General features: G+C 41.5%; 1 protein-coding gene across 1 annotated transcript; it reads right to left on the minus strand.

Moving 5' to 3' along the window:
* Nucleotides 1–498: 498 nt before the first annotated feature.
* On the minus strand, nt 499–18,783 carry znf292a (zinc finger protein 292a). Its single transcript, XM_061968309.2, has 8 exons — nt 18,581–18,783; nt 15,551–15,705; nt 10,901–10,979; nt 10,582–10,717; nt 10,296–10,498; nt 7,994–8,130; nt 7,612–7,753; nt 499–7,519 (listed from the first exon to the last, which is right to left on the minus strand). Exons 1-8 carry the CDS (start codon nt 18,728–18,730, stop codon nt 1,328–1,330), a joined length of 7,194 nt encoding a protein of 2,397 aa, XP_061824293.2. The 5' UTR covers nt 18,731–18,783; the 3' UTR covers nt 499–1,327.
* Nucleotides 18,784–20,475: the final 1,692 nt, after the last annotated feature.

Raw genomic sequence — 20,475 nt, forward strand, 5'->3', positions numbered from 1 at the left:
CTTATTAATATCAAGCGGTAGGAAATGGATGGATATCATTAGAAGACATTATGGAACGTTACAAGCGGTACATAGGCTAGATAAGAAGATCATTAGATAAGACATGACTTAAAAAAAAAGTTAAAGTACCAATGATTGTCACACACACACACACTAGGTGTGGCGAGATTATTCTCTGCATTTGACCCATCACCCTTGATCACCCCCTGGGAGGTGAGGGGAGCAGTGGGCAGCAGCGGTGGCCGCGCCCGGGAATCATTTTGGTGATTTAACCCCCAATTCCAACCCTTGATGCCGAGTGCCAAGCAGGGAGGTAATGGGTCCCATTTTTATAGTCTTTGGTATGACTCGTATAGTCTTTGGTATGACTTCATTGAACCCCTGGGCGTGTGATGTGCCCTCAGGGAAATTAAGGAGGCATTTGTCTTTATTTATTGTATTAATGCCTCCAAATAAAACATAATCAGTTTATGTTTGTTCTATTATATATTATTTATTTACAATGGCATACATGTATTCATATAATTGATATCATGTTAAAAAATATAAATATCAATTACAATTATTGTGGACCTTATATTGATAATAATTCAAATACATATCAATAACTGCAAGGAAAATCGATGGACACTCAAAAGCACCTCGACAGTAGTCAAAAAGCATGTAGCACCTCTCCAACACGTTGCAATTTGTTTTTCTCATCTTTTTTTTCTTCAATTGGCTAAACAGGCCATGATAGTCCCTAAAAATCTTGAACAGTAAGAGTAAAAGTAGTAGTAATTCTCATGGCATGATGCTGCACAATAAAACTGTCAGTGCAACCAATATGCAAAGTGAATAAATTGCCACAAAAAGAGCATTTGTAACACTATTAAGTATGCAGACGCTATTTTTTTTTTTTTTTTACAAAAGAAACAGTAACATTTTATTGAACACTTTGTGGAAGACATGTAAATATTACAGATAGGTCTACTAGTGTTGAAAAAGGATGAAATAAATACAAACAAAACTTTAAATCCCATAGGGATGTATAAAAAACATTTTTCTTTAAAAGTATCCATTTAGCAAAAGAAAGAAAAAACATCCTCAGTACTAAGCATAAATACAAACATGAATCTAAACTCTATGCCCTATAGATTACCTGGTTATTAGGACTAACATACATATTTAAAATCATCCAAGACATTTTATGGTGTATAAAATAGGCCATTTCTTAGTTAACTGTGACCAGGACTGTTAACGGTTGGAACTCTGATGCATTGTCAAACCGTTCTGCAGCATACTTCTCAAATCCTGAGTGAGACGGAGTTGAAAATAAAATATGGGGCTATGAACCACTGTAAAGCCACCTTTTTATTATGACCATGGGCTTCATGTCTTGTAGCTGCTTGAGCAAACGATCAGCACCGCGTGAAAGCAATCTACTATCCATGACAATCTTCACATTGCTCACCGATTTGAGATTATGTGGATTTCTAAAGTTTACCAGTTTTGCACAACCTGTTCTTGTTCTCACTGCTGACCTCAGTTTGAGAGTTTGTCGTCTCTTGGACGGCAGCTCGTCAGCAGGTGTGTCGCTCGATTTGCGCTTGGAAGTGTGTGTCGACTCTGAGGTTTCCAAGAACTTAAGGAAAGAGTCCTCGAGTCCCAGAGGTTTGAAAGACCCTTGCATCGCGGCTTCATCTCGTTGTTCTGTGGCTACTGGGGTACCAGGATTTGAGTTCTCTGTTGAGCTGCTAACAGTCGTACGATTCCTAAGGGTTTGCATTCTCTGAGGACAAGCTGGTGTTGGAATGGCAGGTTTTCTGGGACGCCCTCTTTTAACTACGCTTTCTGTCACAGTGGATATTTGAGACTCCGCACTTTCGTCGTTGGAAAGCTTGGTGTCCTCCTGGGGTATTATTTCAACAGCCTCTGCAACTGTATCTGCATCTGCATTTGCATTTGCAACTGTATCTGAATCTGCATTTGCAACTGTATCTGCATTTTCAGCTACAAATGCATTTGCAGCTACATCTGCGTCTGCATCTGCATCTTCATTTGCATCTGCAGCTGCATTTGCGTCTGCGTTAGCGTCTGCATCTGCAGCTGAATTTACGTTTTGGTTAGTGGATTTTTCACCCTCCTCAGGCTCAGTCTCCTCAGACGACGTGCCTGACACCCCCTCTTGTTTGTCGGCACCTTTGCATCTGGATCGAGGGAACTTTTTACAGAAAATGAACTGGCTCCTCTGGTCTTCTATATATCGCTCAGTGAGGCCGTGGGTCACATAATGCTTGAATATGCTTTTTTCAGCTCGCTCCACTGCATCGCAGCCTATAAGCATACACGGGTACTGCAATGACCACTTCTTAGTGCACATGGCTGAAGCTTCCTCGTGGGTCTTTAGCGTAGGTTTCCCAAAGTTGGTCCAATGTTCAATGGCCTTCCCATCCTTCTTCTTTAAAAGTTTCTTCTTCATTTTAAATTTGTTCTCCATGTTTTCCTTTCCGTTGTTAACTCCTGGAAACGGCCCTACTGCTTTAATCCTTCTTCGGTCAGTCGCTCTGGGATTGTGAACATAATCATGCTTCTTTATCAGGTGGCGAAGAAGATTGGATTTTGTGGAGTAAAAGCGATTGCAGCCCTCGTGCGTACACCTGCACGTGATATCCGCCGAGCCTCTCTCAGAGACGGCAATTTCTTTGTGCAAGCTCCTTATGTGCTCAATGTACATGTCCACAGAGCTGAAGGGGAGTGCACACTCTGGTCGGTCGCAGTTGAAAGTCCCGATGGGCATGCTGGCCATCATGGAGGTGGCTTTGTCCCGGCTGAATTTGTGCAGTAAGAGGTAATGCTGCACTAACCTTGTGATTCCCATGAACACCCGCGAGCAGTTCTTCACTTGACACCTTATTTCGTGATCATCCATGTTCTCGTAGCTCTCCTGACCGTTTGGAATGCTCATACTCTCTGTGCTTCTCTCAGCTTTGCTCGGGGGCAGGGACGACTGATGCATGGCTCGGTAATGGAGGATTAAATTGTGCTGGATGGTAAAAGCAGCAGTGCATCCTTCATGAACACAGCGGTACGGTCTATACGGATTGAAGGCGTTGTCGGAGTCACACATTTTAAGGCCCAGTCTTTTTTTAAGCTTTTTCTGGGTTTCATCTTGAATGGGTGCAGTTTTGGAGCTGCTTGGTTTTTCTGGGGAATATGAAGCTGAGCAGACAGGGGGGTTGAACTTCGGTGCTTTTATTTTGCCACCTGGGGGCTGCTCTCCTTTCCCTGGTAAACTTAACTGCTGTGTGCCATCCGGACATGTAGCATCAACCAGTTGCTCTCGGGAACTTTCAGGAACTGCCTCCATACGGTCAACTGATGACTTGTCATTGGGTAAAATGTTTAAATAGCTTTCAGCAGCGGGTAAACAGGTGACAGTCGTATTGGTTCGGGGAAAGCCCTTGTTTACAGGATTTCCCCGAGACGCCATCTGAGGAGTTTCTGGATTGTTTGTGTCAATTTGAGGTACGATTGCAATGTCCAAGGGCTCTTGTTTAATTGACTTTAAGCAAACTGGGAAATTCGTAACACAACTCGCTTTAGCTGTCGACTTGCTAGAAGACGAAACGTCATTCGGTCGCAATGTTCCCTTTTTTTTAGCGCTCATCTTAAGCTTCTGTACTTCGGCCTTTGACAATCGGTGGACTTTCTCGTAGTGAATTCTCAAACCAGTCGTTCTTGTGAATGTTTTGGAGCAAAATTGACAAGTGTACGGAGACAGTTTAGATGGAGTTCTTTTCAGTTCTTCGATCATAATGTTAGAATAATTGTGCATTTTACATAAATGTTTGAATAGCGCCTCTTTTGTCATGAATGAAAAGTCGCATTTAGCCTGGTCACACTTAAAAGGTTTAGATACCTTTGGCAAAACCTTTTCTTCTTTTTTGCTTGTTGTGGGTTTGCTTTTTTTTACGTCTGAGATCGTATCACAACGTGGAGGATTTAGCGCTTGGGACAAACTACTCCGCATTTTCTCCTGGGCGGCTTCAATCAAATCCAACCTTTGAAAGGCATTGGATATTTCCATCAAGTGATCCTCTTGATGAGGAGCAGCGACGGCAGTGTTAGCAAGCCCCGCTGCTTTCTCTTGCTGGTTTTCAGGGGCAGCAGCAGATATATTGGAATAGTCAGTTATGTTTGTGTTTTGAGGTTCTTGTTTCAGTACAATGGATGAGCTAAGAGCGTTCAAGCTACAAGGTTCCTGTACGAAATCACCATTGGACATGTTGAACATGGCTCCATTAGCTTCCGGGACAAGGGGGTCATTTAGAAAATCAAGAAATGATGTCGGCAGATCAGCAGTCAGGTCGATTTCGTCTACCGGCCTGCATTGCGAGCGCTTGGACAGATGACCTCCTAAGGACTTTGTGCTAGAAAACTCTCTGAAGCATCTTCTACAGATGACCTTACCGTCCTTAATGATGGCCGGCCATTTGGTACGCTTGCTCAGCTTGCCGCGTTTTCCTTTTAGCGCTTCACCATCATCTTTATCGTCAGCAACTTCGCATTCTGCGTTAGTGCAGTCTCCTTCAAAATTAAAGTCCGTCTGGGGGACACTGTGTGGGCTTAGCATGCCGTCCACTGCGTTGTCCATCTGTTCATAAGCAGGGGCAGCTATGTTTTCAGTTTTAATTATTTCTGTTGCTGGTTTTGATATCGCCTGGGCTTCTGGGCTCGAACATTTTACAGGGATATTAACCGGTGAACTTTGAGAGGTTGAGTTTTCACTCTGAGCATATGGAGTGTGGTAGCTTCCTTCGGGTAGACTATGAATTGTTGACATGCTGTTCCCATTATCCACCTGTACTGACAGGTTTGATTGACTGTTTTTCCTCATATCCATAGAAACTCCACTGCCCTCAGGAGGCATTAGTCCAAATTGATGCCCTCCGTTGTGCATTTGCCCTCCGTTGTCAAGCATCAACGAGCTAGACAAGTACTGGGACATCAGACTTGAATCCGAAGGAGACCTAGTGGATCCGTGTAAAGCTACCATTGATTGCTCTCTTTCAGCTGGGTGAGGTGGTTGTGTGCCGTGATAAGGATCTGGCTGCCACTGTGGATAGCTACGAGAGGGGTACTCGTTCATGTTGAAGGACTCTGGATAGGTGCTGTTCACTGGAGGTGCAGACCACGACTGTGACATGTCGGGCTGCATGAGTTCACTAGTATTGGTGGATCCGCTCCAAGATGGGTACAGTGTGGGGTTCACCATTGGAGTGATGGGAACAGGGTCCATTGAGCTGGGATAACACTGGGCGGGTGAGGTTGAACGTCCTATTGGGTAATTGATTTGCTCAATCTCCGATTTGTTGCATAGTTGTCCTGGCTGATGTGTCGGTTTGTTTTCCTTGGGAAGCGGTCTGGTCAAAGCTACTCTACCCTTTCTTGCTGTAATGTTGGTCACTTTGTTGTACTTCTTGGCCAATTTCCAATCATCAAAGATTTCAGGGTGTTGCTTCTTCACGTGCCTTGACAAGCTTTTGTTTGTACTGTAAGCCCTTGTGCACTCACTATGTGGGCAGGAGTGGAGGTTGTCATCATTATTAGAAACATCCGGCATTGTTTGGGGATATCCTTGCGCAGGGATTTCTGTCTTAATTTGGGAAGGTTCAATCATTAGTGGTATCACTTTCTGACAGTTGTTAGCTTGGCTAGTTTGCCCTCCTCCCTGTTGACTTGCCACAAGATGTATTTCCAAGGGTTCGGGATAAACTGGGGGAATTTTGGCTTGTTTCGCCATAGCGTGGTGTGCATGTGGAAGCACCGGTGCAGCTGGTGCTAAACTAGGGTTTGTCAGTGGAGTGTAGCATTTCTGTGGGTCTCGCAATTCAATATGTGCCACAGAATTGAGCATGTTTTCAATAGAATGTTTCACTCTAACAGGAATGAGCTCTCCAACACCGTCAGGGGAACTGCATGAGGATATGTTTGCCATTGATGCTTCACTCATAGGAGCATCTGAGTTATTGGTGTCAAGGCAAACAACTGCAGGATGTGTGTCTACCATACACAGCACACTCTCCTGTAGTGGCTCAACATTTGGAATGACATGAGAACTTTTATTTATGACCATAGCATTAGGTGTATTGTGAATCTGTTGGTGAGCTACGAACTCAGTCTGTGAGTAGAATATTTTACCGCAGTTATCTGTCTGGCATGTGTACGTAAGGTAATGCTGAGCCTCATGGTCGTACAAAAGGTAGGCCTCGTTGAAAATCTGACCACAATTTGGAAACATGCACTTGGCCTTAAAGTCTTTATGTGTTTTCCTATGCATGAGAAGCTCAGAATTGGAATTAAAATTAGCCTTGCAATCCAGTTGTATGCAAATGTACGGTTTACTCCCACAGTGCATCTGCAAATGATCGTTGAGATGCCGGACGTTAACGAACTGCCGCCGACAATATTGGCACACCACTTTCTGTTTTTGTATTTGTAAAAACCTCATGGCCTCGTCGTCGTTTTTGTGCGACCGGACATGAGCCATGAGGTTGCGGAAAACCTTGAAAGCCTTGGAACAATTTTTTACAGGACAAAAGCAGTCTGGATTGATTTGCGCTTCAGACGTTGTTTGTTCCACCTTTGCGGATTGGAGGCCAATTTGAGGGTTAATATTGACAGAATCCACTCCTATGCTTTTTGAAGGACTCTTAGGGGAATGAAATGGTTTGATTCCCTTTCTAACAGTTTTCATGGCGGCTAGACGCTCTTTACAAGACTCCTTGACATGCAACGCTACATGCGGCTCTAAAACTTCCCTAGTTTCAAAACCATTTGCACAAATAGGACATAGATACACTCCATCTTTAAAATGCTTCTGAGCATGTTTTACTATCCTGTGACCCAAGAACTCCTTGTCACACAGAACACAATACTGCATGTAGGCTTGCCAGTTTCGGAACCGGGCCGACACGAATCCCTGCTCCCGGAGTTTTTTTGTCTCTCTGTTTTTTTCTTTTTCATCAGTGATTTCACTGAGTTCATTCGTAGTGTTTAACAAAAAGTCCTCCAGATCTTTGTACTCCGGGAGTTTTCCAAGTGTGCTTTCCATTTCTTGTTCATCAGTGTCATTGAGCGTGTCGATAGACGATACGATAGCTGCTTCCTCTCCCATCAGTGACAAGCAATTGCATTTTAGTGTTTTCCAGTCCCAGAACTCTGGATCAAAAGGCCACTGTGTCTTCAAGGCCAGCAGCAACTCACAGCGTAAAGAATTGGGCACCGGTAGACTCCCGTCTTCTTCAGGTTTTTGATCCGGTTCGTTGTAAAGCGACTCAACGGCATAATAGGAGTCAACAGTAGGCTGGAGGAGGAATTCAGTAAGCTGACATGCACGCTTCACTTCAAGATCAGTCGGCAAGATGCAAGAAATAGTTTTGCAGATGGTAGACTTGCTATCCTTATGGTCACTTGAAGTCATCTTCAGAGCTTGGATGCACATTTCCACGCAAACTGGAAGCCCCACCTCTCCAACCTAAAAATGCGACACACAGAACATAAGATTTGCCGAAATGTATTGATGCGGATAAAAATGTTTACTAGCTCTACTTTGACATTGGTACTTACCTCGTTCTGGATGACTTTGATAAGAAAAAGAATGTGACAGACACTCCTGCAGAGAAGAGCCAGCTCTTTGCTGTGGCTGAGGAAGGTGTCCGGCGACGTCTCTAAACGCATGAGTAGCTTACTCCAGAAAAGTGTCAGTTCCCTGCAAGAAAAAAAAAACACAATAGTAAGTAAAAATGGTGACACAAAACTGGTGTAGCTGCACTAACTTTGAAAGCTTGGGACTTCCAGCCTCTAGTTTATTATCTATTAAGATTTTAAACGCATTTGTGCTTGTGATGTTTGCGCATAGTGTTTTACTGGAGAAAAAAACATGCTTCTTGCAATAATAGTTGAGAATTTGAGTATGTGTTGTCCATTCCATACCAATGTTAGTACTTACCAGGCACAGTAAACTTCTCCCTGGAGAAGCTGTCGCTTAAGAAAGGCAGAGCATAGGCAGAGCGCGCCTTTTTCATCTCCTTCCGACTCCAAGTTACAGATCATTTCAAGAGCATCCTTGCAGTCTATTGGTGATATCTATAGGGAGAATAAATTTGAGGTGCAATTTAAAAATAATCTTGATTCATGAGGCGACAAATGGAACCAGTCGTGATTGTGTACATAGGATAAAGCCTTGTTTTAAAGAGTTAATCTCAAAGACGATCAAAACCCGTTGCCCCTCAATGGTTTTTATTGTAACATTTGCACTAACACAAATATGTGGCTATGGTACAGTTAAGTGTAAATGTACATTTTTTAACATTTTAAACAGCAGATGTATGTGGTCACACTTCTCTACCCTCGCTGGCTTTGTTGTGATTGTTGCGGCTTAAAGTTTTGGGCATTTTCTTTAATAACATTGCATCGCTCTGTGATTTAATGAATTTGTTATCAATGTTTTAAGTGTTTTTTATAACATTAAGCCCAAAAAGTACAGGATTATTTTTACAAAATAGGCTTTATTTCCCCTATTAAACTCAAATGAAGAACATTGACAGCAATTTTCGGGCCTTTTTTGCGATGCCCGTGTTTTCATTTTTTAAGTGTTAAGGGCACCTATTATGCAAAACCAACTTTTCTTAACTATTGGTATCTGTTTTTGTGTGTTTGGGGTCTAAATAATTTGAAATCAAACCAATTAAGTATTACGAAAATATTTATAAAACAATCTCGCCTTCCTTCATACTTCCTCCAAACGATCCGTTTGAAATTTGCCCCATTAGCGACGTTTTTCTCATTTGTGACGTCAGCGGATGTCTCTACCGTATATATGATAAAAAATAGCGTATAGTTCGAACTAATATCTGTCAGTAGACTCCATAAGGAAGCGCTAAAAAGTACAACATGGCTGGTGGGAAGAAGAAGAGACAGTTGAAGTGGAGGAACTTAATTAAGACGGCCTACAAAACGGGGAATCTTGAAGAGACGGTCAGAAAGCGGTTACGTTATTGCATTAAATTAAGCCTAGATGTCGATTCGATGTTGATTATTTGTGCAGTCATAATGTAGACGAAGCGGAAGAAGAAAATGGCATAATGTAGACAACAAGGAAGTGTTTTAAAAGTACAAAAAAAAAATCATAAGACCTCTGGAGATAAACTTTGTTGATGCACTTAATCTTCGACACAATGTGGAATGACAAAGTGGGACACCAATGCTAACAACACATCTAATGGTCATAGCTGAGTCTCTTAAGTTGATCAACATTTGGCACTACACCATATGTCAGTGGTTTTAGCACATTGAAGCCCAGTTCTAACTTGGAGAATTTACCCAGGATGCGATGAAGTATTTCAATGTTGTGGCTGTATTGTAGTGGTCGGGCGACGCTGGCCATTGCAATGACATTTCGAGGATCCTCCAAGCTACTGGTGAGTACTGTAATCTACAGTAAAACGCACAAAACGCCACTATATTGAGTAAAACGAGTCTATATGGGTGGATGACTATATGGGTGTTATTTCATGTTTAGAGGGCTCTAATTCTGTTTTCCAAAAATTTAGAGCGGTCATTAACATTTTTTATGCTCTTACAATGAATATATGCGATTTATTACTAATAATCCTACTTTGCGGAAAAAATTATTTACCACGGTTAAGCCTGGGACCAAATAGCCACGATAAACAAGGGACAGCTGTATTTTGTTCCCGGTATGTTGAAAATATTTATTCAAGAGGAGACTATGAGTAGAAATACAATATGCCTCTACAACAAAATGAAGACTGCAGTATGAAACTGTAGCATCAAGAGAAAAGTACGCGTACATTAGTGCATGTGTTTATTATTGTTATCTATAGCAAAGCATCCCATAAACTCATATGGTATCAACTGACCAGGTAGCTGAACTACTACCTCATAGCACCAAACTTTGTAAATGGAAAAGCGGCCAAACCAATCCCAGTGGGTCCTGTGCAGTGTAAAAGGGCAAAAGATAGTTGAGGACCAATTGTTTTGATAATTCCAAGAAAGACATTTTAAAAAATTTCTTATTTTGTGTGTGTTTTGCGCTTTTTTTAAGAGTAGGGATGAAAACATTATTGATTTATGTGGTTAAGTTCAGATTTACTAATTTACATTACAGCACAAAGGGCTTTAACATGCAGCAACGCCACACAGGCGAAAACGTTTCTATAAAATGTGCATTTTGGCAAATAATTGTGCTAACATGCAGATCAAATCAACAGAAGATGATACATTTTTACCTCTTCCATGAGCTGCCCCTGACTTTTGGTCATGCAAACGCAGAGCAGATAAGTTTGCTTGAAGTTCCCTTTTCCTTCATATCCTGGGTACTCCGAGCACATCTTCGCAAGAGTGGCAGCTTTATCAACACTGTCTATTTTGATAAGGTGCTTTACGCGCATGCTGAGGAGATTGGGACCTTCCAACTCCAGATACTCGTGAACTAAACACAAAAGAGATGACAGACACAAACATGAGAACATATGCGAGGTATGTTAACCAAATTGTAAGCCAGTGGGCAAGAACCTTGCTCAGTTTGAGGGATGGTGTTGGACAAGATGCTGCTGAGTGTGATGTTGGACCAGACGCCATCTTGCTGTGCCAGAGCGAAGAGCGGGTGAAGCTGTGCACTTCCACTTTCTTGCAAAAGACTGTGTGCCAACTGTAACAGACAACAAATAAATATATAGCCACTAAGAAATCCCTTTTTCAGCTGACCACACACACCAGAAAGGTCATTCTCGGAGTCATTTGTGTATCAACTCAATCAATTGTTGTTGATTCAGATTTGACATGTCATCATATCAGCTAAGCAGACTGACTGGGGGCTGAGGAGGCTACTGACCTTCATGGAGGACTGAAACTCCTCCCATAAGGCACCAGGGATGTTCTCGGGCAGTAGGAGCACTAGCTCCGCACAGCTCCTGCAAAATCCAAACATACGGAAGTTGTTAACGCCATTGACTGCAGGTAACATAACAAATGACGGGGTGCAAAAAACAACGTCCCAAAAGAATTGTGCTGTAATATACACCTAAAATGAAGAGGGAATATGGAGCATCTGTAACATGATTCAGAAGAGGTGGGAATCGTTGGGCACCTTATAATTCGATTACAATTACGGAGCTATGATTCGATTAAAAATCGATTATTTATGCATCTTTAATTTATGTACATTGATGCAGTTTTACATTTCATTTCGTTTCCCTAAGTAAGCGTTTGTAACTTGCAACTTTAAAAAACAGGGCATTTGCAATAAGAAACAGTTAAATTATTCCCACATCTATTAAATGAATGGAAATGTTTGCAAAACTGGAACATAGTGCCCCAAAATAAAGGAGCTGGTCGGATCGCTTGGTGAGGTGACTCGCTGCAGTCAGTCAAATTTTAGAACTGTCTGCATTACTTTACTTACAATAAATACATCGATTATCAATTATTTAAGTTTACTAATCAATTTTATAATTGTCCATGTCCGAATTGTGATGCATCTAAAATCGATTATTTCCCCCACCTCTAAGATTCAGTGTGATAAAGTGTTGCATGCACACTTTGTGTGTATATAGGATTAGACACTCTTTTTGGTACGCCTGTAAAAATGAATAAATAAATCTAATGCAAAAATCACATTATCATACAGTGGAGAGATCCTGTAAATATGTTCCCACCTTTCCTTATATAGTAACAAATAAGACCCTATGGGTATAAAATGTGGGACAATTCTACAGCGCTACAAACACAATTATAAACCTCATTTTGTGCAACATATAAAAAACAGTATTTTCAACTTTATCAAGACAGAACTTTGATTGTGTACAATCTCATATTGCAAGTGCACCTATTGCAGTGGCCGGTGAGAATGTAGTACGTATTGTTATTCACATACTTTGCATAAACCACTGCACGTCCTATCACTGACAATTGAAGAATATACACACATTAGAGAGGGTTGTTGAACAGTGCTGCAACATTGCAGATACTGTATGTGGGTTTTTGTTAGTAATCTGTTCCAAAAGGTCAGACAAAGGCCGAATTGCATGAAAACCAAAGCATATTTTCCCCATTAGAAATATTTAAATCTAGGCCTGGGCAATATGGCTGAAAACTGTATCAGGATATAAGTGTTTTATATCTGCTGATATCGAAACGTATTGATATTTTTATGACCTACGGAAAATAAGGACCAAGACAAAAATATGTTACCGGTAAAAGTAATTTTTTTTTTTTAATGTAACCTTCCTCTGATTATAATCCCCTCAGCAATCTTGGCAGAAATTAAAGGACATGTCAACAAAACCATTGAAAACACTCAAACAATGAAGGTAAACAAAATTCTAAAATCACATTAAGCACTTAAAAATAACCTCTTAAAATTAAGGTGCAAAAATAAGGAATACATATGAAATGCTTAATAAAGTGTAACAAAATAGTGCAAAGTGTGAAAATGTAAAATAGAGAAACCTAAGAACTATTTTCTGTGCTCAAGGGTGAGTGTGGTATTACTGATTACGAGCGCTTTGATCTGACTACGGTCCGTCTTAAAAAATCCCCAAAAACTGCTTTTCTGTCGAGGTGATCTTTCCTGTTTCATTAACAATTTATTTGCTCTCTGCAGCACTCATTTTTAGTTTCTCTTCTCACTCCATGCAAAGAATCAACCGCGAGACAACAGGATGGCGCCACCAAACTTAATAGTATTACTATTACCCGATTGGCTGTTAGTGTGTCACTCCCACTGATCAGTTAGCACTTCCTGCGTTGCTCAGTTAGCAAGTGCCTTTGTTTATTCAACCAACTTTGCTTCGCAGCGTCCTATTTCTTCAGTCAAGGAAAAAATACATATAGCGAATGTTTTATCGATTGCATTTTTTATTGATAGTAATTACATGTCTATCGCGATATATTCATATTGTTTTATCGCCAATTGTATATATGTAATTGTAATTGTATATCCAATTGTTCCGTTTCAGAAACCCAAAAATAAGAACACATTATATTTTTACATGAAAAATATGTATAAATGACCAAATAAATAGCTAAATTAACATTAGGCATCTTGTGTAGGCAATTACCATGTATGAGGGGGAAGGGAGGAGGGGAGAGTCACCAGACCAAGTTTTTTCTAAATTCAACAGCTTTTCTCACTTTCTTAACAAAAATGCTGGCATTGGTGTCGTATTCAAGAACGCGTTGACCGTGTGCTCAAACAACTTAAGGGTTTATGGCACACTTGTTTTAACAAAGCACAGACACCGAGTCATCAACACGCAGGATGTTTTGTTGGGCGATTGATTTCTGCGGAATCAAACCATTTGTTTTTATATTCAGGAGAGCTGACTTGCTATTCGCGGTTAGTTCTTGTATCCTCCTACGGTGTGTAATGAAGCATGTTTAGCTATTCCTCGTCCTGCAGGGATTATATTTGTAAGAAATGTACTTTGTTTGTCACCATGGAGGCGATGATTAGTGATTTAGAAGTACCTAACACACTGTCGACTGCGGTGGGCGTTAGCCACTAGCTAGCTAGCCATGTTTTAAAGCACCGCTTGCAGCGCGGCGCTTCAGTGTTTAAAGCTTCAACTTTATTATTATTTTTTAAGCCAAAATGCGTCCATTCTCCTCCTTCTGTCTTCACACGGTTTCTGAATTTAAAGTACTCGGTGCGTGTGCGTTGCCTAACATGCGCCTCTGCTAGTTTTACCAGCAATGTCACAACATGACGACGCCGCGCCATTAAAAAAAAGTACTGGTATTATTCATAGGCAGTATAGTACCGTTTTTGATTGATTGGTACCCCGGCACTTCATTAGTACCAGTAACGCTACTAAGGTGTTGTTGTAGTCTGTTTACTTCAGATGCAGTCAGTAATTTTTTCAACTTTTTTAGTTATACTTGTAGTGTTCTTCGAGGTTCCATTTTAGGTCCCTTTTTTATTCATTTGGGCTTTTCAACTTGTTGCTTGCGAGTTCAGTTCTAAAAACTTGTGACAGACTCACATTTTTGTGCTGCCATAGAGATGATCTTTGACTAGCTTTTTTGCAAAAAGTCCTTAAAAACAGCAGAGCACTCCTGGAACTGACAAAATAAATAGACCAAAAAAATATGCTGTAGCGCAGGGGTGCTCACACTTTTTCTGCAGGCGAGCTACTTTTCAATTGATCAAGTCGTGGGGATCTACCTCATTCATATATATAATTTATATTTACTTATTTATGAAATATATGTTTTTGTTAACAAGTTAAAGGTGTTTAAAGATAATGCAAGCATGTTTAACACATATAGTTAATATTGTTAACAAGTTAAAGGTGTTTAAAGATAATACAAGCATGTTTAACACATATAGTTAATATTGTTAATAAGTTAAAGGTGTTTAAAGATAATACAAGCATGTTTAACACATATAGATTCCTTTCTTTCATGAAGACAAGAATATAAGTTGGTGTATTACCTGATTCTGATGACTTGCATTGATTGGACAGTGGTGCTGATAACGTCCGCATTTTCGAATGGAGGAGAAAAAAAGTCCTCCTTTCTGTCCAATACCACATGAAAGTGGTTGGTTTTTGGCATCTTATTTGTCCAGCTTCCGTACTCCTTTGTATACACTTTACAAGAAATACATTGTCGGCAAACTCCGTAGCTTGCTAGCTTGTGCACGCCAGCTTTCTGAGACTCTTATTTTGTTAGCGCAACTGTGCAGTCGGTCTTTGGAGTTTTGACGACAGGTACGGCGTCAGAGTCTGTTGAAATAAAGTGTTTCTCGCCTTCCAGACGGCGTGGCGCAGTGGGAGAATGGCCGTGCGCGACCCGAGGGTCCCTGGTTCAATCCCCACCTAGTACCAACCTCGTCATGTCCGTTGTGTCCTGAGCAAGACACTTCACCCTTGCTCCTGATGGGTGCTGGTTAGCGCCTTGCATGGCAGCTCCCTCCATCAGTGTGTGAATGTGTGTGTGAATGGGTAAATGTGGAAGTAGTGTCAAAGCGCTTTGAGTACCTTGAAGGTAGAAAAGCGCTATACAAGTACAACCCATTTATCATTTATCATTTATTCCAGTCGGTAATTTTAATGAGCTGGCAGCAGCCAGCGTCATCTCAGAAGACCCTCGGGTGCCGTGAATGTCAATCAAGTGACGTCATAGTGAAGATTTATGATCGCTCATTTTTAGGACTATTTTTTTAATGCCTGGCTGGTGATCGACCGGTAGGTCGCGATCGACGTAATGAGCACCCCTGCTGTACAGGATACTGTTTTTTTGGAAAATACAAAATAAGACTAATAGTGAAGGGAGAAGTCCTGCCTCCAGGTTCATAGTTTTCTGGAATTGGCCCCCGAAACTATTTAGTTGAAATCCCTGCTTTAGGCATGTATGAAGCAACTATGATTTCATGACAATATACATACAGTAACACACATCATCCGTTACATCACACAACAGATGTTCTGAAATAGTGGCACTGTGACCCAAATTAATAACGACCACAGGTAATACTTACAATGCTAACTTTTCAAGTAGAAGTGGCACATTTTCACATTCGGCGGAGAGACAGGAGGCGGCTTTGGCGAAGCTGAGGACGGCCAATGTGTAGACCTCCAACAAAGGCAGCGGATCCTCATCGGTTTTCCAACGGCCGGCATGTTCCACCAGGACCTTATGGGGAGAAAAAAAAACATAAGACAGTGAGAATCTGCTTAAAAACCAAATTAACATCCGTACAATATCAGAGAAAAACTATCCTGTTGGTCTTTTGGGAAGTTGGAATTTCCGAGTTCCTAGTTGGAACTTTTAACTGGAACGCCCCTAAAGATCGGACTTTCTACTCGGAAAGTGGTAGCATTCTCAACCCCCGACCCGAGTTGGCTTCAAAGATGGCTCGTAATATAAGCTTCTGTAATACCCATTATTAGCACTTCTGATTACCGGTAGTTTTTGTCGCACTAAATCAGTCCTATACTATATTGTTGGATGTTTATATATGGCAACGTTACTGTAGCGTAAACTACATTTTTTATGGGTTTAATACAGTATGTTCTACATCACTAGCAATAGCCAGTGTTTCTTCTTCATCCACTGTGTTTAAATGTTGCAGTAAGTGTGCATATTTTCTCATAAATTGCTTATTTTTAGACAACGCAAACACAGGAATATCTTTCGTGTATGTATATATCTTGATTTCTGACATTGTGACTGGAACGCTCACATTCCCAGTTCCGAGTCCCAAGAGACTGCATTTACACTTACAAAACGAACCGTACTACAAGAGAAGAAAAATCGAGTTTGTTTTGTGTTGACAAAATGTTGGATTAGGATTATTTTCTATGGGGAAAAAATGTTCTGGTTTTCATGTGACACAGTTATATATATAGTAATTACAATAATTGCATATTCATTATTTTAGCCATGTGCACAGTAGTTGAAAAAGTGTACAGTTATGCGAAACAAGACCTGTATGCATTTAAAATGACACTAATGCTCCATTTCGATTGATTTAAATAAAACATGTTTACTATTGTGGTTGAACTACTGTACAACCTGTTAGGGTTGTACGGTATATCGGTATTAGTAAAGTACCGCGATACTAATGAATCATATACGGTGCTGTACCGCCTCTGAAAAGTACCGTTCCGCCACTCCCTTCGATCCTCGCCTCCATGGCGACTAATAAAGTAAGTTTCTTACAAATATCATCCCTTCAGGACGAGGAATAGCGAAACATGTTTCACTACACACCGGCATCAAAATGTAAACATACGCCATTGGTGGATCTACACCTAACATCCACTGTAATGATACCAAGTACAGGAGCGTATCTAGTACATACTACTATGATTACGTCAATATTTTTTGGCATCACAACATCTTCTTTCGTTTAAAAAAAAAAATGTATATTATGTTTATAAACTCAGGAGATATGTCCCTGGACACAAGAGGACTTCGAATATGACCAATGTATGATCCTGTAACGACTTGGTATCGGATTGATACCCAAATTTTTGGTATCATCCAAAACTAATGTAAAGTATCAAACAACAGAAGAATAAGTGATTATTACATTTTAACAGAGGTGTAGATAGAACATGTTAAAAGAGAAAGTAAGCCGATATTAACAGTAAATGAATAAGTATATTCATTTTCTACGACTCGTCCTTAATAATATTGACAAAATAATAGAATGAGAAATGACACAATATGTTACTGCATACGTCAGCAGCTAAATTAGGAGTCTTTGTTTGTTTACTTACTAATAAAAGACAAGTTGTCTTGTATGTTCACTATTTTATTTAAGCACAAACTTGCAATAAGAAACATATGTTTAATGTACCGTAAGAATTTTTGTTACAATAAAGTCAATAATGCAATTTTTTGTGGTCCCCTTTAATTAGAAAAGTACTGAAAAGTATCCGAAATAATATTGGTATCGAGACAACACTAATACATGTATATGCTGCGTGTATTTTTTTCCCAATACAGCTTTTGCACTGATCATGAAGTGCATTTTGATGAGACATTACACCAGCTATGTGTTTTTTTTTAAATTACTCACTTCCCCCATTCACAAAGTAGAGCAAACCCCCCACCTTCCACAACACCACTTGATTTGCACGTCCAGTAGACGCTCAATGACTCCATTATTCCTCACTGTTTGCAAACACAACTCAACTACAACTGGGGGTCGAAGTTGCTTGCCCCTTTCACACAAAGAACTTTGCTTTTAAATTTGCAGGAAATCCTTACTAGGTGCCAGGTCGCTGTTAAACTTGCAATCTATTGTGTGTATACAGCAGCTAATAGCATAGCGGCGACCAAAAGACGAGCTTTTACGTGGCAAATAAATACGAGGAAAGAGTTCACAGCCGCACTTTCGCTACAAAACCCCAACCAAGTCGCATTTCTGCTATTGTTAATGTAGCTACTTTGTTATAATGAGCATCTATGTGTGATTAGCTGCATGGAATGAGTGCAAAGGGCCTGAGCTAGCATGGGCAAACAAACAAAAAAAATATTTTCCTGCTTCATCAAAGTAGTGGTTCCCAGACCTCATGGAAGTGTGCTTTTTGACGGCTGATTTACCCACGTAGTAACAATGTAATAAACTAATCCCGTGCATTTCGATTGCAATCGCCCACTCGGACCTCCATTTTTTTTGCACGGCATGACCACTGCACAGGACAGTGGGACCCTGCATACCAGCTAGCAGCATTGATCGAATGCTAGCAATTTGGCCTGGAAAACGCGAGCAACACAAGCACAGTACGCGCACATGACCGCGTCCTACCGTGGGTTTTGTACGGTTAATGACAAATAAGAGGCACACGGCAAGGCGGGGAGGGTTGAAAAGCACGTTCCAGCGAAACCCCCCCCCCCGCCGTCTTTGAATTAGCCGCGAGCTAGCAGGTTAGCTCCTTAGCTACATTGTTGTAGCCGCGATGTAGACGCGCATCCTCGGCCAGGAAGCCAGAGAAGAGGGCTGCCCGAAAGGGGGGGTGGGGGTGGATGAACGAAAGCGGGAAAGGACGGCGCTAACCTGGCAAAAGTCCTGGCAGAAATGCAGCGAGGCTTCCAGCGGGGACTGCGCGCTCTCCCGCAGGGCCGTGGTCAAGCCGTGGAAGCGGCCGCGGAGCTCGTCGATGGCTTCCCGTGTGTCATATTCCTTCTCCGTCTCCCCCTCCGCCATCTTCACAACAATCACGACCGCGTACGCACAGATGTTACGCTGCCAGAATGGCACACGCACGCGCACGCAGGCGAGGCAGGCAGGCAGGGGTGGGGGAAGGTTAGAGGGGGAGGGAGGCGAGGTGGGTGGGCGGGTCATTTTCATATGTGTGTGTGTGTGGAGGGGGGGGTTATAACGTCAACAGGGCGTCCACTACATTTGTATAATCATTTTTTTGCTTTATCTTCCCGAACCGATACGAGCCATTCATTTTCGAGAAAAAAAATCATGCAGGTATTTACTGCACTGTGTCAACTGTACCGATTCATGTATAATGTATTCTCCTCCCTCACAATCTGCTAATACAAGCTTCAATCCATCAATCGATCAAAACTAGCTATCTTTTCCACAGAAAATACCATGTTAATTTATGAGTTGTAAACAAAGTGTTATACAGCGGATTTCTTATTTAAAAAAAAGTATTTAGTAGTGATGTCCGACAATGGCTTTTTGCCGATATCTGATATTCCGATATTGTCCAACTCTTTAATTACCGATACCGATATCAACCGATACCGATATCAACCGATATATGCAGTCGTGGAATTAACACATTATTATGCCTAATTTGGACAATCAGGTATGGTGAAGATAAGGTACTTTTTTTTATTTATTAATATCCATCCATCCATCCATCTTCTTCCGCTTATCCGAGGTCGGGTCGCGGGGGCAGCAGCCTAAGCAGGGAAGCCCAGACTTCCCTCTCCCCAGCCACTTCGTACAGCTCCTCCCGGGGGATCCCGAGGCGTTCCCAGGCCAGCCGGGAGACATAGTCTTCCCAACGTGTCCTGGGTCTTCCCCGCGGCCTCCTACCGGTCGGACGTGCCCTAAACACCTCCCTAGGGAGGCGTTCGGGTGGCATCCTGACCAGATGCCCGAACCACCTCATCTGGCTCCTCTCGATGTGGAGGAGCAGCGGCTTTACTTTGAGTTCCCCCCGGATGGCAGAGCTTCTCACCCTATCTCTAAGGGAGAGCCCCGCCACCCGGCGGAGGAAACTCATTTCGGCCGCTTGTACCCGTGATCTTGTCCTTTTGGTCATAACCCAAAGCTCATGACCATAGGTGAGGATGGGAACGTAGATCGACCGCTAAATTGAGAGCTTTGCCTTCCGGCTCAGCTCCTTCTTCACCACAACGGATCGATACAGCCGTTGTGGTGAAGATTAAAAACATTTTCTTGAATAAAAAAGAAAGTAAAACAATATAAAAACAGTTACATAGAAACTAGTAATTAATGAAAATGAGTAAAATTGACTGTTAAAGGTTAGTACTATTAGTGGACCAGCAGCACGCACAATCATGTGTGCTTACGGACTGTATCCCTTGCAGACTGTATTGATATATATTGATATATAATGTAGGAACCAGAATATTAATAACAGAAAGAAACAACCCTTTTGTGTGAATGAGTGTGAATGAGTGTAAATGGGGAAGGGAGGTTTTTTGGGTTGGTGCACTAATTGTAAGTGTATCTTGTGTTTTTTATGTTGATTTAATAAAAAATAAAAAAAACGATACCGATAATTAAAAAAAACGATACCGATAATTTCCGATATTACATTTTAACGCATTTATCGGCCGATACTATCGGACATCTCTAGTATTTAGGCTTTTTCTCCTCCACCCTAAAGCATACTTGCCAAACCTCCCGATTTTCCTGGGAGACTCCCGAATTTCAGTACCCCCTCCCGAAAATCTCCCGGG

This window comes from Nerophis lumbriciformis, linkage group LG08 (assembly GCF_033978685.3).
Source record: "Nerophis lumbriciformis linkage group LG08, RoL_Nlum_v2.1, whole genome shotgun sequence".
NCBI classification, from domain to species: domain Eukaryota; kingdom Metazoa; phylum Chordata; class Actinopteri; order Syngnathiformes; family Syngnathidae; genus Nerophis; species Nerophis lumbriciformis.